The sequence below is a fragment of the Aptenodytes forsteri genome, unplaced genomic scaffold, assembly GCF_000699145.1.
Source record: "Aptenodytes forsteri isolate BGI_AS27 unplaced genomic scaffold, ASM69914v1 Scaffold310, whole genome shotgun sequence".
NCBI lineage: Eukaryota > Metazoa > Chordata > Aves > Sphenisciformes > Spheniscidae > Aptenodytes > Aptenodytes forsteri.
This window is the reverse complement of record NW_008795680.1, coordinates 303,962-328,230: the sequence shown is the minus strand read 5'-3', so window position 1 is coordinate 328,230 and position 24,269 is coordinate 303,962. Positions and strand designations below refer to the sequence as shown.

General features: G+C 49.9%; 1 protein-coding gene across 1 annotated transcript; it reads right to left on the bottom strand.

Annotated features, from left to right (window-relative positions):
* STRIP2 (striatin interacting protein 2) lies at positions 1 to 23,707 on the bottom strand. The gene is made up of 21 exons (XM_009282683.1): positions 23,643 to 23,707; positions 23,072 to 23,334; positions 21,885 to 21,959; positions 21,654 to 21,788; positions 21,337 to 21,457; positions 20,963 to 21,031; positions 20,708 to 20,814; positions 20,463 to 20,590; positions 19,930 to 20,115; positions 18,483 to 18,706; positions 17,040 to 17,105; positions 16,306 to 16,369; positions 15,139 to 15,210; positions 14,767 to 14,841; positions 13,415 to 13,512; positions 12,687 to 12,813; positions 10,496 to 10,596; positions 8,316 to 8,382; positions 4,761 to 4,865; positions 4,162 to 4,366; positions 1 to 1,983 (listed from the first exon to the last, which is right to left on the bottom strand). Exons 1-21 carry the CDS (start codon positions 23,705 to 23,707, stop codon positions 1,733 to 1,735), a joined length of 2,604 nt encoding a protein of 867 aa, XP_009280958.1. The 3' UTR covers positions 1 to 1,732.
* Between the last annotated feature and the right edge of the window lie 562 nt (positions 23,708 to 24,269).

The following is a 24,269-nucleotide window of genomic DNA, read 5'->3' as shown; positions in this document are numbered from 1 at the left end:
TAAAAGTTGCTCTGGTTTATTTTGAACAAAAGCATATTTAAAAAGGTGAGCAGGTTTACTAATGTTATTTCTTTCAAAAACACCTTTTACAAACCACATTAAGGAAACATTCTCAGGTTAATTCCACAGCCATAAGCACAAATCCTGTCATAACAAATCCTTGTGGTTTTATCACTTGTGTGCTGGATATATCGATAACAGTATGGCCTAAGTGCTTGCCTGCACTATATTAACACATGCTTCTTTGACAAAAGCCGAACTCCTGGTTTCATGGCCGGGGGGAGGTTAGATCCAGGATTCCCTGTGCTGGACTGGTAAAATTTTGTAGAGAAAGATTATAGTTTGCAGGCTCTGTCATAATACTTAAGAAAGTACTGTGAAGCCCAGCCTGCCTTTTCACTGCGGCCCTCAGGCAGGGCCGTTGGCAGAGGAGAAGGAACTGTCAGCCTGCACGGTACCAAGGGCTGAGATTCATTCATCGCGTCAGCCCACAGCTCCAACCAGACACGAAGGTTTCCAGCCAGCCTTCAGCTGCCATCCTCATGCAACGCAGCTTTACCCAAGTGTAGCGTTTGTATGGACCTTATAGAAAGTTTACAGCTCAATATGCTATTCATTCTGAAAGCTAAGGACCACAGTGTCTGCTTTTTTCCTCATATGGTGGCAGTAAATTGTTACCCAAAGCACTTTTCCTCCCTGCTTTAAGACTTGGTGCAAACATTCCTCCAAATAACCGAAAAGCTGTGTAAAAATTAGGTTATTTAATGTGGCATTTACTGTCTCCTCCAGGGTTAGAAGGGCTAAAGAGCAATGAAGAAAGCTATCTGGAAACCTAACGTTGCAGTAATTATCCTTCAAAAACAATCAGGTGGAGAGAAATGTGGCAATCGACCTCTAGAGCTCTAAACACTGCACAGCTTACTGATCATTTTACTCTAATACAAATGGTAAGTGAACGGAGTGGTGGAGGAAAGTGGAGCGGTGAAAAGGTAATGGGTTTACTATCCCTGGTGAACAATGCAAAAGTTGTCAGTTGTGGAAGCAAGCCTCTGTAAGTCGGGCTGTGTAATCCCAGCAGCAGCAATGCCAGCCCAGGGACAAGAGGTAATGTCATCTCCTTTGGCCAAGTCAACCTGTCACCTCTGATTGAGACTGTCACAGGCAGTGCCACCTATTTCTTACTTTCAGCTTCATTAGGGAAGCAGGGAAGCTTGTCCATGGTAGTGGGGTGTTTGCAGTACGTTATCAGACAGCCATAACTGAATAAATCATAACAAATGAGGCACAGCGTGGGGCATTCGGGAGAGATGAAAACCTTTCACAGTTGAGATACTCTTACAACAAACTTACATGCGTGAACCAAGCTAAGAGACAGACCTGGACTCTGAGCTCTTGTACACTGGGGTCAATCTCCAGTAAAGACCAGATAAGCTCACTCTTGACACTGCCACTAGCGTGACACTGGAATATGGTCCGTGGCCTCTCTGCAGGTCCGTTGATACTGTATGGTCTCCAAGAAGTCACAGGAAAGGGATGACCTCCAAAAAGATGGCAGTTGCATACTTGGGGGTGTCTGGGTAGATACAAAGAGGCTTGGTCTTTTTGGAAAGACGGTAATTTTTTTCCAGCTGTGCTTAAGAACACCCAGGTCCAAAATAATCTTCCTTTCCTCAGCCTGTAGCACCTTGAGTCCTTACTGAGATGGGACTGGGGACAGGTGAAGGTGTCGCTCTCACTGGTAGTGCAGCAGCTCCTCCCAGCGAATGGGCTGGGAAAACACCTCCCGCTCCAGCCAGAGTTCGTAGGAGTAGTGGAAGTCCTCCGGGAGCTCCAGCCGCTGTCCCAGCACGCTCTGCAGGCAGTTGTCCACCGGCGCAAACTCTGAGTCTTGAGGTTTGTCGTATCTCCGGCTGTTGAAGGCTTCGATGTTGGCTCTCAGGGTGCATTCTTCAGCCTGGAAATCCCATGGTCTGGCATCGATATCTACATTGAAGAAGAAACAAGACCAAAGGGTTGTGGAAAAAATAACTCTGATAAGGTTTGGGCAAAAGAAAGGATGAAGATTTTACAGCAACCACGGGCCTGAATTGACCAGAGTATTAGCCAGTGAGTTATTCCTAATTATTGTTCCTAATCAATTCCCATTATCTATACATTTTAATTTAAGGTATTTAAATGAAATATGTTAAAATAACTTGTAAATTAAGCAGAGTCAGAAAACTTCCTATAGAAATGCCATTATTTCTGCTCTGTAGTGTGCTTAAAGGACTCTATAATTACCAAGCTCCTTCTTTTTTCAGAAAGGCCCCATCACTTTTACTGAAAATCTCCAGGGATGTCTGAAGCAGAGATCAAGATTTAATGCATATAGCTAAAACCTGGCGAGCTTGTTATGAGCTACTGAAAACAAAGTGTTTTTTTTAAATTTGGACAAATTTAACTATGAATGATGTTGAAAATCTAATAACTGGCTGTAATAACCACGATATTTTAAACATGTAATATTACATAAACATGTAACGTGAAAAAAAATAGTATTTTGAAAATTGGTCCTCATGAGCTCTAAATCTACATGAAATAGTCACTCGCTCCATAAAGGTTCAGTAAATTCATTGGCAAAGCTCAGCAGTGCTCAAGGGAGGGAAGCTGAGTATCAACCCAGATATACAAAGATAAAAATAAACACTCCAGGAAAAACCCTTCCAGATCATGTCTCCGAAAGCCAAGTGCTTCCCTGGCAAACTGTCCAGGTCAAGATGCAGTCTCTGCTAAAAGTAGTGAATTGTGCAATTGAGCGTTGCATTATGTTGCTGATTAACTCTTTTGTGGGAAGTGGGACACACACAACAATTCATCCTTTGCATCTGTCTTAAAAGTGCATTATTCTCACTATTGCCACGTACATTCAGTTGTTACGGCAAACCCTTGCTCCAGGGCAGGTGACGTAGGTAGTCTTCTTCTCCTGCTGTTTTGGAGCATGTAGTGCTCAAGCTATTTAAGTCACCCAAGGCAGGCAGTATCCCGTAGCTGTATCGCGTTAGTGGCATAAAGAAGCCCTGCTGCCATATTCAATCCCCCAGGGAACAATCAGCATGCTGAGAAAGGCAGCGGCAGGATGGAAATCCCCGTAAGAGAAAGGAAGTCCCCAGACTTCCAGCCTTCCTGCTCTTTGGTTTTTGGGGGAACTCCACCAGCCCTAAAGTGAAATTAAAAATAGCGAGTCTAGTTTTTGGTTCTTCTGAATTAGTGTCATAGTGGTATCATGACTATCAAAAGCACAACAAGTCTTCAAAAAATAGATTATATCTTTTACAGTTGAAGTTGAACACCCCAACATAATTATAATGCCTTTCTCCCTTGTAAAAAAAGTTAAGATGTTAGGCTTTTACTTCTTGCCCTGTTTTCTTTTGAAACAGGAATGCTACCCCATTTTTCTACTTAATCCTCATTAAGAAGAAGATACACGCAGAGCAAAAATTTAGGACCGTGCTAATATGGCAAAAAGAGATTTTAATACTTTCTCTTCTTGTCCTAAGCTTGGGTCAGTCATTGCAGCAACTGGGTGTTCTTACAAGAGGGTAAGAGTACGTGGTCTGATGCATCCCATGGATTAATACATGAGGAACATCAGAAACTTCATGACATTCCTCAAAAAAAATACAGATTTAGACTGCACAAGAGCTGTTTAAACAGACCAGCATATCTAGTCTGTGCTTCAGCTTAAGGATTCGGAGTACCCACACTGCCGGGTTGTAACCACTGTTGTTTCTCAGGTGTGAGCCGCAGAGCTATCAGTCAGATCTTCACGGCCATTCTAAGCACGCAGATTTGGTGTGGATACCAGGACAGCTTAATGGCTCAATGGCGAAAGTGATTTGGGAATGCAAAAGTGCAGGCCTGGGCTTGGTGGAAACGCTTGTCTTGGAGACCCGAGCTGACCACGTCCCATCCTGATCTCATTATTCCCACCTTTCCTCACGCAATCAATTTGTTCCCTCCTGATGGTGCTGAACAGAGCCTTAAAGCTTCTGAAAAAATCCCCAGTACTGACCCAAACAAGTTTATGGGATCCTAACAGGTCATAGGAGAAAACATGTCAAAACCCCTGCGTGCCGATTTCAACTGCGCACACAGAGAGGATGCTTCCCTGGCACTACTCACCGTTGCCGTAAGCCCAGTCATCGTTCATGCGGTGCCGCACCTTCTGGTAAATGGCAGACATGGTTTTCATGTTGCTCTTTCTCCACTGGCGCCCCAGGTATTTGGTCTGGATTTTCAACAGTTTGAGGACATACAGCTGCATCATGGCCTGCTTCACCTTCAGAGCTCGTTTCAGTATTGGGGCCGACTTAAAGACTACCAGCATCTGCCAAGGAATCAAGACAAATTAATGCAATGTGTTCAGGAAAGCAACACGAGTACTGTCTGCGCAGCTTTGGGCACTACCACCTGGGCCATGTGCGGTGCAAACCCCAAGCAGGTAGAACAGGAGTGTTCAACGTAGCCAACACTTGCTGCAGGGGGCTTGAGGGTCATAGAAATAAGTATTATTTGAAGAAGAAAAAGTATTTCTGCTTTTAAGGCTCAGTCTGTGAAAGAAAAATGGGCAGCTTATGAAGCAGCAGAAGCCCCAGCACTGCCAGGAGAAACTCTCAGCAGGAAGGCTGGGCTGAAGCCATGCAGCGTAGAGCCGGGGACACGCTCGAGGTGCAACGCTGGCAGCCCATGGCAGGTCTCAGGGAGACGGGACATCACCTTACCATCGTCCTCGAGTGTTTCCACTTGGTCAGCTTGTTGAGGATCCTCAGCAGGTTAATGCAGGAGAATAAATTTCTCCAGCAGAACTGGTTGTTGTCTCCGGCTTCCTGCAAAGCAGAGAAGGAAAAGCGTAACCCTAACGGCAGCATTCGACAGCACCGCCACAGAGAGATCCTTGTGCAGAAAGTCTTTATTTTTACTATCTGCACAAGTCTTATTTCCGATGGAGAGTGAGCAGCGGAGCTACCTCCTCGCTTGGGTTGTCATCGTGCTGCTGAGACCAACAGATTCCGGGGAAAACCGTTCTGAAAGACTCAGATGTAATCAGCGTTTTAATTTGCATTTAGGTTTAGAGTAAGAGCTAAGATAAATCACATTATTCTGTCATGGGAAATATATATTGTGGTAGATTTGTATTAGTTGTTTACACTCAGAGAGCAAATTACAGCCTAGTGATCACCACTGCTTAGAAAACAGTTTTTGTTAATTATATAAATTAATTAATAAATTACCACATGCTTAGAGGACATATTACAGATAAATAAAAGGAAATCACATAACAATGCAGGATGACAAACAGCAGCATTTGTATCAGGAGGACAAGACTTTCCTGTAACAAAGATCCCCTCCAGCTTAAGTGCAGCTGATATATTATTTTACATATTAGCTAAGTAAGCACCCCCAGCTCCAGCCTGTGTAAATATTGCCTGTGGCACATTTGAGCAGTAATTCCTCCACTACAGTAACTTGCTTTATGTTTGAACAGCACTGAGCACAGCAGAAGTGTCCCACAAATAACCTATTTGGGGACGAGAGCGGAAACAAGTCCTGCTTTATTTATAAGCCACTTACAGCAAGCTACTGCCTTAAGAAACGGCAAAAACCGCAGCCTGGTGCACGATCCAGGTTCTGGGCATCCTCGGGAGGAGTTTGGGGACGACCCCAGGGAGCCCCTTCTGTCAGAGTGTCTAATCCAGCTTTGACATTAGATTTACCCAAGAAAATCCCCCCAGCATAATGCCTTTGTTCTTAAAAGCAAGCACCAAACCTATCATTTCAGTAAACTGGTAAAATGCTATTGTACGTATAATTTTGAGAGGCCAACAAGTAAGTGCTTCTGACTTACTTTATTTAATTCTGAGATTTAGTAAAAGCCACTCTGAGCAAATGCACTTTTCTGCCAGTAGAGGCTACGTCCGTGCTGGAGGCTCCTGCGCACACAGCGGAGCTTGCACAGCAGAGCGCAGAGGCGGGATGTCACCGAGATGTCACCGAGGCGCTCGCGGATGCTGCGTGCAGCTCTGGGGGTTCCAGCTCAGGAGCAGTGCCCGTGCAGTTTCATATCGGTGCCCAGTCCTAATCTGCTCCCTCTGCACCGGGTAGTTTTTCCAAAAAGACCCCAGTAGAATAAGCTAATACCCATTTCATAGGCAGATGGGTTTATTTTTGTCACTGATCTGATGTTGTCTGTATAGCATCAAGTAAGTGAGAGTCTTTCCATCAGATTTCCGGAAGGAGGGAACGGGCCGAACGGACTTTAATCCCGCTTTTACCCCGTCTCCTGTTACCCTCCCCATGGCACCACAACATGGTGCAGCAGGGTCCTCTGCAGCCCCCTCCCCAAACACGGGGAGCTGGAGGGGAGCGACAGCCCCGTGACAAGAGAGGGGAGATGGGGACCAGCAAGGAATCGAAGAGCCTGTCCCACAACAGGATGGATGAAGCCCCCACTACCTCGCCGGGACTGCAGCCACTCCTGATTTACACCGTGTGGAGACAGCAGCTACCCTTCTGCCAAAGGGTCCCTCCTCTGGAGACAGCGCTGCTGAACTCGTCCTGGTTTTCCATGGAAGTAAACCAAACACACACGATCCGGTGTTCAACCCACTGAATGCATAATCATCTGTTATATCTGCTAAGAAATGTGTTACAGCTGGGATGTTAAAATCAGTGAAGAAAAAAAAAAAAGCTAAAACAACGCATAAAATGTTGGCTGAAGAAACATAAATACGTGCAAAAATGTATACCTCTGAAGTACCAGGGCATGTTTAATTCCTATTAAATCCTTATATTCATGGGTATCCTCCCAAGGACAAACGCACATGGTAAAATTCAAGTTGGTTTCTGCATATTTTCTAATTTAATTAGTCTCCCGTGAGGCTAGCATCCCTGTCTGCTGGAGGAAAGCGATGAGGCACTGTTGTTTAATGCAACAGCTCCCAAACTGGGGAGCAGACCCTACTGGGAAAGGGTAACTGGGAATATTTTCCCTAAAAAAGTTCAGTCTTCTCCTATAGCCATAAAGCTTAGCGTGAGCGTAAGGATTAGCATGAGCCATCGGGAGCGCTCAGCGATGTGTCGCTAGATGTCCCCATCGGGCCAGGATACGGTCGGTGGGAGCCTGGCAGGGCTGGACGGGCACCGAGCCTGGCCAGGACACCCAGCCTTCAGCAAGTAGCCCATGGACCAGCACAAAACAGGGGACTGATCCCATTGATAAGGAGGGAGGTAATGTCCAGGAGCTGTCACCCCGAGCAGGCACCCAGAAGGAGGCAAGAAGCGCTGGCGGAAAGGCACGTGTGACAGCGGTGGAGGACCAAGCCAGCATGCCAGCCACGCGTGACGATCCCACACCCACCCGCACGCGCTCCACAGTAGGTTTTTATATAAATTTGATCTGGCATAATCAACTCATGGCAGGAATTTGCATCGCAGTGGCACATCAGAAATGCTGTGGCTACAGATCCAATAAAAACAGTTTGGCTGTCCTGGCTGGCCACAGCCTTGGAGAGATTTGTGAGCGACTTTGGCTCGTAGAAACCAGGGGAAAATCTTTCACTTTATTTTAATCATTTTAACCTTTACACAGCTAAGGAAAACACCATAGGCTTAAGATTTTAGCAGCCAGGCAACATGAGATCATCCCTGCCCAGACTGGTTTTGGTCAGGCTCCTTCTTAATTATTCCTGCATCATTTAGGGTCTCCCTCCGATCCCCCTCCCTGTTAACCCCAAAGCTTGTCCCTGCTCTGCGCCCTGTCCAGTCCAACCGACTCTGCATTTGAATTATTGCAGTTATAAACCTGCCAGCATTAATGTCTCATCTGTAGTCCGTATGTTCACACGGCCCATCGCGCTGGCCGGTCTCCATAATACTTAGGCTCCTCTCCGTAGGGAATTTGGTTCATTCCTTAATCTGCTGGCATCTTGCGAAACGTGAGTGCTCAGAGCAATTTATACCTGGGAGGCAAAAGCCTCTGGGCAAATCCTTTCTAAAAGCAGGCTCTCTCGTTTGGAGAAGCAAAAGGGAAAACTCTAAACCCAACTATTTTTGTGAAGTGCACAACGCCAGCAGTGCCTCCTCCCCACCTCCCCACAGCTGATAGCAAGTCAGAATAGCGATGGGAGGAATTTTCAAGTCTGGAGGGGAAAAAAAAGTCTAATTTTGGAAAGGTTGGGGGTACAGAAAAAGAAGACAGAAAAAAGAAAACAAAAATCCTTCCTCACCCTCTCGCATACAGCAATATTGGTTACAAGGACCCTTTCTGTGCTGCTTACCAGGCTTTCTGCAGTGAGCTCGGGCAAATCATAGACTGTACAATGCGGATAATCCAGGACGGAGATGCTGAGGAAGACAGGAAAGAAGGGACTCGTTAAGAACCAGGTAAATACGAAAGCAACTTTTTAAGATGATCTATGTGATCATGCCCAGAAATCTGTAACTTCTTCCTTCCCTGTGCCTGGGGTTTGAATTGCAATGGCAGCGCTGCCTTATGCAGCGAGTAGTTTGGATGGGTAGCAATCCCGTCTCCAGCAAGCCACGTTGGGCACATGAACCAGCCCGCAGCCGGTGCCGCGCGGACATGCCTCCCTCCTGCATTTCCGACTGCACAGACGGCATCCAAATGGGCTCCCAGCCTCACCGCTGCCTCACGTCTCAGCTTAATGGAGCACGTCGATTCCTCTTGGCTCCGAAGCGCATCCTGAGTGCGTTAATAAGGACTCAAAGGATTTGGATCCATTAAGACATGACAGATTAGTTATTCATATGCATATTTAAAAAAAGGAAAAAAAAAAACCAAAACAGATCATAGGTTAAAATGGACACATCTGATTACCAGCAAGAAAATTCACAACGAGGGCATCAGGTCTTTCGAAGCCCTCCAGGCCTATTGCCTTTGTAAAAGTAGCCAAAAAAAAAAAAAAAAGAAAAAAGAAAAGTGTGTATATATGTATAAAATGTATGGATACCTACATGCACACACACTGATGCTATCTGTGCCCTGAGACATGCACCATTCTAAAAGGAAGCGTGCACTACCACACAGCTTCAGTTCTTGTGTCCCCTCCTGTTTGCCATTTTTTATTTTTAAATTCAGCAGCTGAGCAACAAGCTGATTTGTAACTATCACTGCGTCAGAGGCAATCCAGGATGAGACCCAAGGTCAGGAGATCCCCTAAACCAGGCTTCGCTTAAAGCATTTGGCCCAGGAAGGGCTTGTCTGACCACAAGGACAGATGCTCCTCGCTGGCTCTTACCCATCATAACCCTAAAACTGGAAGTGCCGTGCAGATACAAGCAAGAGAGCTCAGAGGGAGCCAGCTCAGGACCAGGAGCCCCACGGCTCATTTGCCGCAAGTCGTCATTGTACTGGCATCACTTCTGATATTTCCCGTTGCAGCATCACTGGACTTGGGTCCATACATCTGAACGTGACAAAATCCCGCAATCCTTTTTGCAGGGCAGTGCCCGACGTTGTTCGCCACTATCTGACAAACCGGTAGTCTGGGCTGGGCTGAAGAGCTAAGCCTCCCTGGATCAGAGCATCCAGCTGCAAACCCCACTTCATTTCCCAGGAGCATATCCTGCCTGTGAAACCTCCATCAGAAAGCAGAGGAGGGAGCCAAGTGCTCCTGGCCTACGTTTCCTCCTCACTTATGTGCCTTTAAAGCACAGGACCAAAAGTGGAAATGTTTATCAGCAAGAGAATTAATGTATTACTTTCTATTTTTCCATGCGTGCTTTCTCACACATACACAACCATACCGTGCAGGAGACAGACCAGCTTACACACGTGGCTCCAGAGCAATAAAAAGAGCATCAAAAAGCAACAAAAAGGATCTTTTCATCATTCCAACAGCAACATCCCCTGCGGCGTTCCCCTCCGAACGGGGAAATCCTACCCAGTCCTACAGAGTCGTGAAAGAGTTGTGCTCTTTCAGTTCTTACGCTGACTTGCGGTAGCCCAGCCAGTCCCTATACAGACTCAAAACGGGGCTAGTGTCTTTCTCAAATCAGAAGTAGAAGGCAGTGACAACTATGCAAAACCTGAAGAAGTCAGGAAAGCTGAATTAAAGCTACAAAAAATGGAAAAGACCTAGAAGACTCTACCCCATCTAGCCTTTTTGAAGCTGTGACCCACAGATGCCCGGTGGCACTGGACTGCTTTCCAGGAGCCCACGTAAAGATGAAAACAAGCCTACTGTCAGCAAGGGAGGCAGGTCTACGTGTATTTTAGTAGTCCAGTGAGAGACTGGAAACCCCCATGCGGTCCTCCTCGTTAAGCAGAAGGGATTTGCTCCCCTCCAGCATATTCCTGTAGTGAAGAGCATACTGCCCCAACGCCGTGCTAGGGCCCAGAGGTCACTCGGTCCCACCACATATTCACGTGTTAGGGTTCCTCATGCACAAAGCCTCCCTGCTCTATCATCTCTCTCTTCCCCAGAAGTGGCTGTACCTGTTTTTGGCAGTGATATAAGACATGATGTTTTGGTTGAAGAACTTCAGGATCAGCGGGATGCAGTTGGCAAACACCAAATGTTGGGACACGTACTCAAACTGAGGAAGAGAAGTGAAATGGGTCAACGTTAGCTGGAACAACTGGGAGCATCACCTGGGAATGGAAACCCATTTCCAGCCAAAAGCAAAGAAGTCTTGATGGTTTGCTCTAGACATCTCGCAGACCATCTTCCCCTTGCAGAAGTCTGCTGTATAAGGCTTGCATCATATACAGCAACTCCCACCAGCTGGAAAACTCTATTTGCCGTAGAGTGGACACACAAGCTTTATGGCAGTATTTTAGGAATAGCTGCACCTAATGACTGCAGCGTAGCTTTAAGATAAAAATCTGTGGCAAAACAGTATATGGGGAAGAGGGACGGAAGAGATGTAGCTATTACATGAGAAAATACAATAATTCCTGTTGCTGTCACACACTAACCCGTCCCTTTTCAAATTTTGACTGAAAAAAGTACCCTTACCTTCATGCATGCTTTTAATTTCTCTCCCCCTCTAAACATTAAATGGTCTGGGTATGTACGGCTGCATAATACAAATCTCTACTGTCCTCTAAAGAGACAGACACAAATAGCAGCAATATCCTAGCCTAGCCTAGCCTAGCCTATCCCATCCTTTCCTCTCACTAACCTGTAATCAACATCCCAAATTTGAGAGCGAAGAAACAGTTTGTTCCTACATGTCTCATCTCAGCCTGGTACAAGCTGTCAACACTCGGTGTGCCACCAACGACACACTGCCGCCGTTATTTGCGAGTGAGTAATCGGTAGTCCCCGCTAGCCGGGATCCGAGATGCTCTCACTGCTTTGAAATGCAGCTGCCAGGAACTAGTATGTTATATAGGATCGGACCAAAGATAATGCTAACTTGCTGAACTGCAATAATTTGATGGCGTTTCTCTGTTGGCATAAGAAACACCAGATCTCGACAGAACTGAGACAAAAAACCATGATCTGTGTTGGTGTGCAGGTCTGCGCAATTGCTGCCTCACCGATGCAGCAGCTGGGGAGTGCAGGGTGACCCCCAGCAGAGCCTGGACCAGCCACGCTCTCCAGTACCCTCTGCTGCCTCCGTCGATGCTGGAAGCATCAGCTCAGCCCCCGCAGCAGTTTTTGGGGTGGTCCTTGAGACCAGCTTCGGCACCGAAAGAAATTATGATGGCTCATCCAAAATCAGACACAAAAGCAGAATCGGGGGGGGGGGGACGGACCCCACAGCTTTCTCCAGACTTAGCACCAGACTGCAAGGGTCCTCCTGCTATGGAGGAAGAAATGAGAGGAGCTGTTTTGGGGGTGAAGCGAGAAAAATTAGTGAAGGAACGTGGGGGGACCCAGAACAAATGTAGGATTGTAAAAATGTGGGGTTTTATCCAATTCAATATATGGATTTATATTTATCCTCAGATAAATATCAGTGGGCTTCATAACGCAGATGGATTTGTACCATGCTGAAACCTTTAAAAGAAAAAAAAATGAGAAAACACTAATTGTTTGACTTGCAGAATGGGTGGAGAACTGGGCCCAGGCCACAGCTCAAATCAGTTCTCAGTCTTTTTTTAATCAAGGAAAGCCCTCATGTGGGTGCAGTTCAATTGGTGCCATTGCAGATGAAACAAAAACCAGATTGCATCTAGGACCCAGACCTCCAGGCTCTGTTGAAACTGGAGCCCCGAGAACTTGATCCTGCCGAGGGACAGAGGACCAGATTAGTTGACCTCGTGAGGTCCCACCCAGCACTATTTCTGGTCATTGGAGATGAGACAGAGCAAAAGAGGGTCTTGTCTAACCCACATCCCCTTCCCTCTTCTGCCAGGGAGGCTCGTGCTTCAGATGTCTCCTAAATTTTAACCTGACCAGCCACAGCGTGAATTTTTCCAGAAGTCTGAAAACTCCTTCCACGTGAGCGGAAACGATCCTGTCAAAACACAGGCAGAGATATATTGCAGGCAGGTTATCCCTGCCTGAGCAACCCTATACAAATCCTGGCCTGGGGCTAGGGTTCACCGCTACAGAAAAGCGATCTGCAGCTCCTCATGGAAACCCTTCCTGAAGAGATCTTTTAGGGGAGGGTCTATCAGGACACACCAGCTTCAAGACCAGCTTGGCAATGGCCAACCCCTTCTCTACGCTCACCTGGTAGATGTGGTTCAGCTTGAAGTGCTTGAGGAGCAGCAGCAGCAAAGCCGAGATGCTCTTCACAATGATCTCTTTGTGTCTGTTCACATCAATCCCCAGTTTCATGCTCTGAAGAACAGTGATGCTGGGTTGGAGGGAAAGAAGGCAACAGCACCGTGAGTGTGGGAGCAAGAAGGACTAAGGGACTATGCTGGGTTGGAGGGAAAGAAGGCAACAGTATGGGAGCAAGAAGGACTAAGGGACCGTTGAGTTCTTATGCGTCTGGACAGGCTCGACAGAAACAGAAACCTTCGCTTCCCTCTGGGACTCCCATTTCCATCCCCTCCTGTCTGGTGACACCAAAGTGCATTAAAAAAAGGAAAATAAAAGCTGATTGTCCTCTGCCAGCAATCCTGGGGGAGTGGTATGAAGGACACCTACCATATGCTCATGTAATCTTTATGATTTGTGTCAATTAGCATGATTTTATGATTTGTCTCACTTAGCTAGCAGAGGACAGCAGCTGCCGACTGCGCTCAAATTGTTACACTCCCGAAAAACTGGCATTCACATCCTTGGCTTTCACCCCTCTGCCCTGGCAGCAACAGTAGCTTGCACCTATCCAAAGAGATGTCCCCAAATCTGGAGTCCTCCTCGAACCTATCAGCAAAACCCAACTCTCCGGCTCGGTCCAAGACTTCGTGGCAAAGCTGGGATGGCTGGCGACCACCTCCTCAAGGACTTACGGCATCTCTTCAGGCAACACGTCTGCGAGGATGTTGATGGAGTCGGTCTTAGCTTTAGAGGTGGGCGCTGCAGCAAGGAGGATCTTCAGCAAAGCTATCTGCAGGGAAGGACAGGCATGGAGGGATGTTCCCGGGAAGGGGCATTCCTTCCTCCTCCTTCACTTGCTGAAACTGGATAACTTCAAGCCAAGTCTATAGGGTTTCACCAGCCCAAGCTCCGCTCACCGTGAGGGACTGACTATGCCAAGGCTCAACCTCTCCTTTTAAACCCTGGACAGATGGGCCAAGTGTGGGGAGCACGGCAGCTCTGTTTTAGCCTTAACTTAGGGCATCATGAACACCTGAGCTCTAGTAGTACAGATAAAATAATGTAAGGGACATCTGGAACTTAATGCATTTAAATCCGTGTTTGTCTCTCCCTACGGACAGAGTGCACATGACCCAATTAGCATCTTAGAATCCTAGAATCACAGAATGGTTTGGGTTGGAAGGGATCTTAAAAATCATCTAGTTCCAAGCCCCCTGCCATGGGCAGGGATACCTTCCACTAGATCAGGTTGCTCAAAGCCTCATCCAACCTGACAATGTAGCTGAATTTCAGGACATGCATTGTAATCCTCTGGGAATCTCTTGGGGCCGTGGGAAGGCTGCAAGGGATGTCCCTGTAAGGAAGGTCATAACCTACAGACTCTCCACAGTTTGAATAGCTGTTGAGAGCACAGCCAGGTTGGCAGAGACCTGAAGGCATTACCACCTTGTTTGCTGAGCCACGTAAAGCACGATGATGGTTTAGTTTGGTTCCTGGCCCAGCTAGCCATCACGCTCAGAGATCAGCACGATATCGTAATGGAAAGTTAATCTCAGCAAGAAGGACAAAGGCTCAAGGGACCAGTGAAGTCCGCAGGTTGCTTCTTGAGGTCAGAAGTGAAGGTGCCTGCATCAGTGTGCAACAACTTGTCAGTAAATACTACAGCTCACGCAGCTCAAGAGATGACATGGAGCCATCCCCAACTGGTTCCCCTCAGTGTCCGGAAGGCAGGAGCCAGTTTTGAGCTCCCACCAATGTGGAGAACTTTGTCCCTTGTTCCCAATCCTCCGCACACATCCTATTTTCCAACCACTGACCTGTCTTCCAACCATTTGACTGTGTCCCTGGGTATCCACACCCCTTGATCCTCTGAATCCCTCCTCTTGGTCTGTACTTTCCACCCAGCTCTGCTCTGGATTCCCACCAAAATCTCACCATTCAAGTCCTGAACACGCCCCAGCAGCCCCGTGCTGAGCTCTGCAGCTCACAGATTGGCACCATTCCCCACTCAAAAGCTCTTTACTTTTAAGAAACACGGGCTTACCATATACTGGGGGAGATTGTACAACATTGCTCGATACAAGATCTCACAAGGGGTTTCTTGGACTTCCTCTTCCCCCTAGCACAGAGAAACATTAGAAACAAGAGAAAATTAAGTCTTTCCAGTCCACACAATTGAGATATGTCAGTCAGCTCCATAAAACCCAGCTTGAGGACTTAATGATGGACATAGCTGCATGCTGACTGCAGGAAGCTCCAGGCCTTTCTCCACTGCTACATTTGATCAAGATATGGTCTTCTAGAAAAAAGAGCATCCAAGGTGTGTCCTAAGGAACATGGAGAACGTATGGATTTTGATGACACCTTGGAAATCTTCCACACATCTATCTAGTGATGGGGAGGAGCAACTTCTTACCAGAGACATGGGGCACTTCTCCAGCTCCTCCTCGTTCTTGATCTGGACATCTGAGATGGAAATGTACTTGTGCTGGCAAAATACACAGACAGAGGCAGAGCAATATCACAACTGAAGCATGAAACACAGTCAGCGATGACAACATTTGCTGATTTCAGTAATATCCAAGTTAAGTGTATAGGTCACGGCAGATACATGGAGAACTCATCTCTATGTGGGACATCCCTCTGTCCCTGAAGCCCCTCACACATCGTGCCTTTGATTACTTTCACCTACTCCTTCTACGATCTCTCCATAAGTAAATGGAGAGGGACAATCGCCTCCAAAAGGCAATCCAGACCTTAGGGTCAGTTGACTTCTGGGGGTTTCTCACTCCACGTGGAGCACTGCAGGAGCCAAGGCTGGCCATGCTTCCCCCTGGGAACAGCACGGGTCTGGACATGTATGTCCAAACCCAAGTCTGGAAGTCTGTCACCTTCAAAGCACAATGTGCCAAATGCTCGCCAGGACACAGCAATGTTACACCTTGGATAAAGGGAAAGTCCAAGTGCTGGACAATCTACTCGGAATTGCAGTGACGACTCAGTTTTCCATTTTTTGCCCCAATTCCTACAAGAAGCTCCAGAAGCTTTTCTGTGACAACTAACAAGAAGGGACCCTCTTACTCCCTCCAGTAACTGTGTTTCAGCCAGAGGTTAGGCGTGAGGATCCCACACTGCATGTGGTGGATATCCAGCCCCTCTCAAGCTGTTCAGACCTTGACTGGATTCATCAGATTGAATTCCCAAGGCAGAGAGAGCAAGAGCTCAGACTGAATGCGTTGCTGTACATCAGCTGAAGAGGAGCAGAAGACTAAATTCACATGAAACATTTACTGTGGGCTGAGAGCATACATCTGAGGAACTTGAAACTCGTTATAAGTGCTGTATCACAAAGTTTATGTGTACGAGACTTGATGCCTTGCAATCCTCCTGTGGCCCTGGTGTTCCTGGCCAATGATTTCCCCACTTCCATGAGATCCCCATGGGTCCGATCCCACCTCAGAGCATCTGCTGAGTGCCAGGAAGCCAAAAATAGCAAGGGACGAGGTTAGACAAGCTTACTGCCACTCAGCAAGGCTTTCTGGGCTGCTTCATCCAAGTGCCGTGCATGGAGCCACCATCTTACCTGCTTCAGTGTCTTCACACTTTCATGGATGGGCCGTGGTAGCCCTATCAGGGTTTCGGTGTCTCTGTGGGGGATGAAAGAGTACGAGGCTGGGAAGAAGATCTGGGTTTAACACTTCCATGTCATACAAGGTAAAAGAGGGAGCCTGTAGTCTGAATCTACTGAACGCATCCCAGATGGGTCAGGAATTGAGAGAGGTGTTAGCATGAGCTGCCGGCCCTCCCACCTCCTCCCCAGCAATGCCTGCATAAGAGAGGGGTGACATCGGGGTGAAGAATTGGGGTGAAATCAGTTCTCTGCATGGAGCCAGCTTGAGCCCAGCACTGCACCTAAAAACGAATATACCCTGCTGGGCCCGTGCCATGATGACTCTGCACCCGCAGCTTGATTTAGTCGCAAACTGGGTAATTTGCTGTGGATACCAGATTGTCCCAACTCCCTCCCATATCAAACCAGTCTCTGGCTTGGGCCAGGGGTCACTTATTCTGGGCTAGGTCTAATTTTTCATAGAACGAGGTCCTTGGAGACCAGCATCTCCAAGAACATGTTTTTATAACGCTGAGTGCACTGCTGCAGCCCCAGCGAAATCCAGCGCTGCACCGCATCGTCCTGAGCATGCCTTAGGCTGGTTGAGTTGAGAAAAACCTAAGCTCTGTGGACACCTCCCACCAGTTAAATTGCACTGATGGGAGCTATGAGACAGACTTTGTTGGACCTACACATGTAACACTCACTGTCCCAGCGTGAATCCGATGAATTTGTTCCTGCTGGCTTCCAGGAAATGCTCAATGTCTTTCTGTCTGATGGAGCAGCAGAGAAACAAAAACAAGAGACGGTTGGAAAATAGACATATACCAGATCACAGCCTACATTGCTCAGAAAGGACGGCAGCGTGGGACCAGCAAGAACCTTTGAGCTTTCAAGGATTGATTTCTAGAGGTCTCAATAGCAGCGGGCTAGAGCCACCATCGCTGTTGTTGTTTGGGAGCAACGTAAACCAAACCCATTTGTATTTGCTGTGCAACTCCATGGGAGCGTGCAAATAAATGGAGGGGAGTTCTCTACGACCAGCACCTTTTTATCCACCTTCTGTGCTCCTAGCACATGCATCTTCAAGTAGCATCTGCTCGCTTTGAGTGAACAAATGTTGTCTCTGCAGTCTGGCGGAGCACGTGCTGCTCCGAGAGAGCAAGCTGACATCTTGTCCACCTTGGGCATCTTTCATGAGAACTGGTCAGGGTCTCAGCACTACAAGTAGGACATGAACCGTGAGCCAAGGCTCTCAAAGGCAGAAAGAAACCCAGTTGGATTTCCAGGCACCAGCCAAGAAAAACAATGGTCATTTGATTTTGAAGCTGAGAGCGTTAAGTTATGTGAAGTACCACGGCACCGCGTGTGCGGAGACCCACGTGGGAAACCAGTTCTTGCCGCGTCCCTGCGAGGAGTGCTCTGGATAGACACACTTAACCCTGTCACTGCTCCCACATCAGAAAGATGTATTTGCTCCTGTGTTTTAAAGATACTGGATTAAATCCAGGTTTCAGATCAACAGCAAAGAAACTCGCATGGATTAGAGGGAAAGGGGCAGAGGTTTTCACCCTCTTTTCTTAATGCTCCCCCATATCATGTGTAGCAGAACTGGTCTTAGGAAGGGAAGGTACCAACTTTGTAGCAGAACTGGTCTTAGGAAGGGAAGGCACCAACTTTATCCTCATATATTTTTCTCCAATTTTTCACCTCAGAGCAAGGCCACTCAAGAAGGCTTCATCTGGCAACACAAAAGTCCCACTCAACAAGCAAGAGGCAATGTCATTAACCAGTTCCCAAGATGATTAGTCTAGGACCTTGCCCTACCAAGATCCATTGGTGCCGGTTGGGAAAGCTGACCCTGCTCCCACAGTGCTCCAGCACAAGCCTCCTTCCCAGTACAACCTGAGATGTCCAAAATGGGATTGCCACTTATTGGCCAAGCTTGGCCACGCTTGGTTTGTAAAGCCTGGGGAAGAGCTCAGCTAAACCCAGTCCAGAAAGGACCAACCGAGACAAAAAAAAAGTGGAGTCACTTCAGTTCAACTTGCCAGAGGCCAACAAACTTGCCACAGACTGACATTCAGCCTGCAATGAACTCCAGGACAGGTAGGACTGGAGAGGATGGCAATGACACCAGATGGTTTTACCTGACTTTGGGGGCCCAGGGGAGCCCTTTGGGGAATGACACCCTTTCAATAGGTGGGCGCTGAGTAGGCATTGCAGGGATAATCGTGTCCCGCTCCATCAGGTCCAGTTCCCCCTCGATCCCACTGTCCACGTCATCGTTCTCCTCTTCGTCAACTCCTGCTTCGTCATTCTTGAAGGGGTCTCTCTCGTTGTAGATATCCAAACTGTCTTGCTTCACCAGGGGCTGCAGCAGAAGGGGAAGGAGAAATTCAAGTCACTCCACGGATTTTATTTCCCTCCTAGCTGCTGGCACCAGACCTCTCCATCCTGGAAGGATCAAGCTCTCAGATGTTCGTCAGGTGAGGATTTCCCTCCTAGCTGTTGCCACCAAAGCCTGGACAAGGAATAACCCCCTCTGTACCTCTAACCTTGCTGCTCGAGGAGGTGTGACCCCATTTTCCATCTTAACTTTTGGAGCTACCATCTGACATCTCTCCCCTAGCAAAAGAGGCATTTTCATCCTTGGACCATAACACAGCAACTCAAAGAGTGGAGCTAAAAAAAGACAAGCTTGCTGTGAGCAGTTTGCTCCTCAGTGCTTATCAGCCCTTTGCCATAGGGTCAGGATGTCCTCTTGCTTCCTCCAGATCAAATGCATCGTGGGGCTGATCTGCCGCAACTGACATTAGTGGATGAAAAGCTGGACATGAGCTGGCAATGTGCGCTCGCAGCCCAGAAGGCCAATCGTATCCTGGGCCGCATCCAAAGCAGCGTGGCCAGCAGGTCAAGGGAGATGATTCTGCCCCTCTGCTCTGCTCTGGGGAGACCCCACCTGCAGCACTGCGTCCAGCTCTGGAGCCCTCAGCATAAGAAAGACACGGACCTGTTGGAGCGGGTCCAGAGGAGGGTCACGAAAATGATCAGGGGGATGGAACACCTCTCCTATGAAGAAAGGCTGAGGGAGTTGGGGTTGTTCAGCCTGGAGAAGAGAAGGCTTCGGGGAGACCTTACTGCAGCCTGTCAGTACTTAAAGGGGGCTTATAAAAAAGATGGCGGCAAACTCTTTAGCAGGGCCTGTTGCGACAGGACAAGGGGGAACGGCTTTAAACTAAAGGGGGGTAGATTTAGACTAGAGATAAGGAAGAAATGTTTTACGCTGAGGGTGGTGAAGCACTGGGACAGGTTGCCCAGAGAGGTGGTGGATGCCCCATCCCTGGAAACATTCCAGGTCAGGTTGGACGGGGCTCTGAGCAACCTGCTCTAGTTGAAGATGTCCCTGCCCACGGCAGGGGGGTTGGACTAGATGACCTTTAGAGGTCCCGTCCAACCCAAATCAGTCTGTGATTCTGTGAAACTAGGGGGAAAGGGAAACATGCTCCTGAGCACAGGCTGGCTCCTTGAACAGATGATGGTCCCTGTTGGAAAAGCATCCTGGGCCGTGCGCCAGGAGGATGCGCCCACTCTTACCCTCCGGCTGCGGTGACCACGCTTCTGCTGCTGCTGCTCCATGAGCTCGATGGAGTAGGTGGGAGGCGAAGCGGCACGCATGCTGCGCATCACCTGGATGCTGTCCTCCGGCAAGGGCGGCAGCCCCAGTTCCTCCCGTTTCCTCACCTTCATTGCTTGCAGGGCTTCAAATCCACCCAGCGTGAACTAGGGACCAACAAGAGAGGTGAGAAACCGGGGAGCAGACATCCCACCTGGACTGCATGGCTGTTCTGGGCTTCCAGGGGAGCAGCAGTTTGAGGCCATCAAACTGGAGAGTTGAGGATGAAGACACCATGTCACTGGTTCATTCTCCAGACTTCTCCCCTACCCGACGTCCTCTGCATGGCTCAGCCCACCCAGGTCCCAGAAGAAACTGTTTGCCTTGTGTCAGCTTCCTGTGCCACCCTAAATAACCTCGTTATGGTTGGATTGAATAGTGGGGAATGTTCAGGCTGCATCACCACTATTCCCAAAATGACCGGTTTCTGGAAAAAGGAAGGGTTTGCACCCACCAGAAGCACCTTCCAGAGCAGGAGCAGGACCTTCTTCATGGGGAAGTGTGGAGCGTGGCCGCTGCAGAACTTGGTCACCATCGTGAAGAGCAGAAGAGCAAACGGCTCTTCAGTGTGCACAGGGAAACCTGGTGGAGAGAGGGACCAGGAGCAGGTTCAGAGCAGATCCCCCATCCCTGAGGTCTCCCCGCCGGTCCAGCACGACGAAGGGACCTCGTTAGGGCACAGTGAACTTTGTGGCTCACTCAGCTCCATCCTGAAGGTCTCCCGGCAGGTTTTCCACTCAGGGGGATCCGCCTCCTGCTCCACACGGATGTTCTCCACCATCAGGTACATGACACTGAGCAGTACCCTGCCGGGACAGCACGGCAGGCAGGTGACGCTGCCAGCCAGAGGCCACTTTGTCCCCAGAGGCTGGTGCCAGCGAGGGCCCTCTTTTGCCCCGGAGGCTGCCCCCCAGCCTCCACCCAACGTGCTAGTGGGGGGATGAGAAGGGGTACCTGAGCTCCGTGCTGTCGGCCAGTGAGATGGCCGGCTTCCTCAAGGCGCTGCTGCAGGCCTGGCTGTTGCTGCGGGGAAGGGGATGAGCTCAGCGCCAACCACCGGGCACGGGCTGCTCCTCGCCCCAATCCCCAGCCTACGTCTGCAGCGGTGGAAACACCGCGCTGGGGGACGTGCCGTGGCTGCGGCCCCTCCCTGGACCTCAGTGAGGAGGAGGAGGAAGGAGAAAGAAGAGGGCGAGAAGGGTGGGGAGAAAGATGAAGAGGAGGAGGGTGAGGAGGATGGAAGAAGAGGGTGAGGAGGATGGGGAGAAAGAAGATGAAGAAGAGGACAAGGAGGGTGAGGAGGGCGAGGGCAGTGCAGGTCCTCTCACTCAATCTCCATGTTGAGGAGCTCCAGGAAGGCGGTGAAGGTTCCCAGCCGGTACAGGAGGAAGCTGTTGTGCCGAGACCAATGCAGGACATCGCCTTCGTTATCGCAGTCTCCAAAGACGCCTGGAGAGGCCCAAAGGGAGGCACTGGTTAGGGGGGAGCTGCCTTTGAACCCCTGGAGCACACGGGACCATCCCGGGAAGGAGCTTCACTGCACCGACCTGGCACAACCCCAAGAGAAGGCTTCTCCCAAGCCCCCATGCCGAAACCAGGCAGCGGATACGCAGCCGCATCCAGACGCGGGGAATGCGGTCCTTACCCTGTGCCAGGTAGAGGATGGCCCGTGCTACTTTGAGCCGCTTGTCCCTGTTGACCACCTCCAGCCCATCCAGCAGGTGCATGACGTAGGCCTTCTGCTGAGCCTCGTCCAGCTCCAGCCACCTCCTGCCCTGCACTGGAAAGGGGACGCGACAGCCAGCCGGGTGCCTCCCCGGGGATCCCGCTCTCGCCCAGGGGGGCTGCCCCGGGGTGCTGAGCCCAGAGCTGGTACCTTGAGCGTGAAAATCCTCCTCGAAGCATCTCCTGTTGGTGCTGAGCTCGGGCTCCTCGGTGTAGCTGTACAGCTCTGGTAGAGAAAGGGGTCAGCAGGAACCCGGAGGAGTTTCACCCTCCTCCTCATTGCCAAATTCCTTGTGGGAGTCTGAAGCATCCCTACGCACCCGAGGAGACATGGGGCAGAGACCTAAACTTATTCCCGAGTTCTTCTGCAGCTCCAAGGGGCTGCAGAAGCCACTCCACCTAGCGAGGAGACATGGGGCAGAGACCTAAACTTATCCCCGAGTTCTTCTGCAGCTCCAGGGGGCATCTTGGAGCCACCCAACGCTACCAAATTCATCATTTTCATCCCTGTGTCCGGGCTGGGCTGTTCCCACGCTCCTGCCCACAGCAACGGTGCTCGAGCTGCATTTGCAATTTCATAGGGTTTTGGGTTTTTTTTTTTGGGGGGGTGTGGAATTTTCTGTCCCAGTTAAGCCAGTTTGCAAAGGGAGGGACCGCAGGAGCATCCGGGCAAGACCTGCACTGATTTCACACCCAGCGGCTCGGATATTTTGGGACCTGCAAACAGGGGCTGGACTTGGAGGGACACGATGTTGTGCCTGTTCCTATATAATTCCTATAGGTCCTATGATGCTGAGCAGCACTATGGGGGACCAAAACGGTCCTGCAAGGGAGGAGGAAGGATCCCTCGGAGAAAAAATGTGCTTTAGCCAGGCTAGTTCATGCAGCTGAGACACACACAGCTAAAAATAGCCCCTTTGCTGGTCGAGATACGCTCGGGACCCCGAGGGTTACGGGGCAGAAGCAGCCGGAGTCGGAAGATATGGAACGAGGACTCGACCCATCGTGACACCCGTGATACAGGGTGACACTTCGCAGCCTGGGCTGTGCCACCGGGCATGCTGCCCGTCCTCCCACCCCTGCACGCCTGTCATCGTGTCCCGGATAATTCGGAGCGCGGGGTAATCCCCGTGCCCCCACGCGTCCCTTTTGCTCATCCCCGGGGAGTGAGTGGCTCTCTATTAATAAATCCCTCTTGCTCTATTACCGCAAGGATGATACCACTGGATATCCATCCGCCATCCCGCTCGCCCGACTCCCCGAGGGACTTGGGGTTTTTTTTTTTCCTCCCCAGTGGGCACCTATTAATAGCAACGCAGCACCCAAACGCCGCTTCACCTGCTAGCTCGGCGCTGTGGCCGTCGGCATCCCCGTATTCGAACTCCAGGTTCGGGCAATCCACCGAGCCCTGCGGAGAGCAGGTTGGGGTTAGCGGGGGGCCGGGGGGGCTGGCGCATCCCCACGGATATTTCGGGAGGCAGGGACGGCTGCCAGCGCTCTCAGCCTTTGCATTAAAGCGCCTCCAGCCGCCGGAGCAGCGACTCGTGCACGGATGATCTTGACACGGGTCTCCAGGGCCCGAGCGGGACTTCCGCACGAGGCTACTTAAAATACAGTGCAGATTCGGAAGGCGAGTGTAAAAATAGCATTTCTCAAGTCCCAGGGAAAGCAGAGGCAGGACCCAAAGCGCCAGTGAATCTTTGATGCATTTCGGAGCCCCACATACACTTAAAAACAAAGCCTGGGGCTGATTTGAAGCAAAGGTGCCCGGGAGGATGCAAACCCCCGCGCTCTGTCCGTAGCAGCCCAGATCCGACAGCTTTCGGGGCCGGGCTTTGCCCTTTTGAAGCCCGTGGGGTTGTGGATCTCCCCCCTCCTCCCCCGTGGATGAGGAACTGGAGCATGAAACTTCGCCGGAGGATTACGGCGGGGCAGGGAGCGGGCGGCAGCAGCCAGACGACCCAACGCCGGCATCACGCTGCTGTGCCCCGGGGAGGGAACACATGAATGGATAATCAACTAAATTAACATAATTTCTCATTCTGAGTCCCAGCATCCCTCCTCGGCAGCCGAGCTGGAACCGATGCGCATCGTCACGATTAATATTGACGACCCTGGAGGATGCGTGGCTCCGGGCTGAGCCTGACTTGCTCAGAAACGCTGGTTTCTCGCCCAATTTTTGCAGCCAAGCCGGTGGGGCTGTTCGGGGAGCTAAAGCCGACGAGGAATTCGGCGAAGCGCGTGCAGCGCTAATCCGCTTTGCGAGGCCAAGCCAGAGGAGAAAAGCAAACCCCAAATTCATGGGCAGGGCTCGGGGACCACAACTCGGGCACCATCCCCCGGGGGAGGAAGGGACCCTTTTTTGGGTCAGCCGATCCCAGGGAGCCCCTCAACCCGCAGCTCCTTGGCGGGGAAGCGAGGTCTTCCCATCCTCCGCTCACGGGGGGTCCCTCGGTGGCTTTACGGTTGGCCGGGAACATCAGTCCTGGGCAGGATCCTGGTGACCTGAGCCCAGTCCTGCTTTCCCAGCCTGGCA

Bases quoted from the DNA above. Each gene is read 5' to 3' on its own strand.
- STRIP2 (XM_009282683.1), bottom strand. From the start codon at position 23,707: ATGCCGGCGTTGGGTCGTCTGGCTGCTGCCGCCCGCTCCCTGCCCCGC. The intron at 23,335-23,642 runs GTTTCATGCTCC...TATTTTAAGTAG, and splicing joins CGCCGTAATCCTCCGGCGAA to CCTCGTGCGGAAGTCCCGCT. The intron at 20,591-20,707 runs GTGAGCCACAAA...TCTCTCCACCAG, and splicing joins GACCTTCAGGATGGAGCTGA to GTTTCCCTGTGCACACTGAA.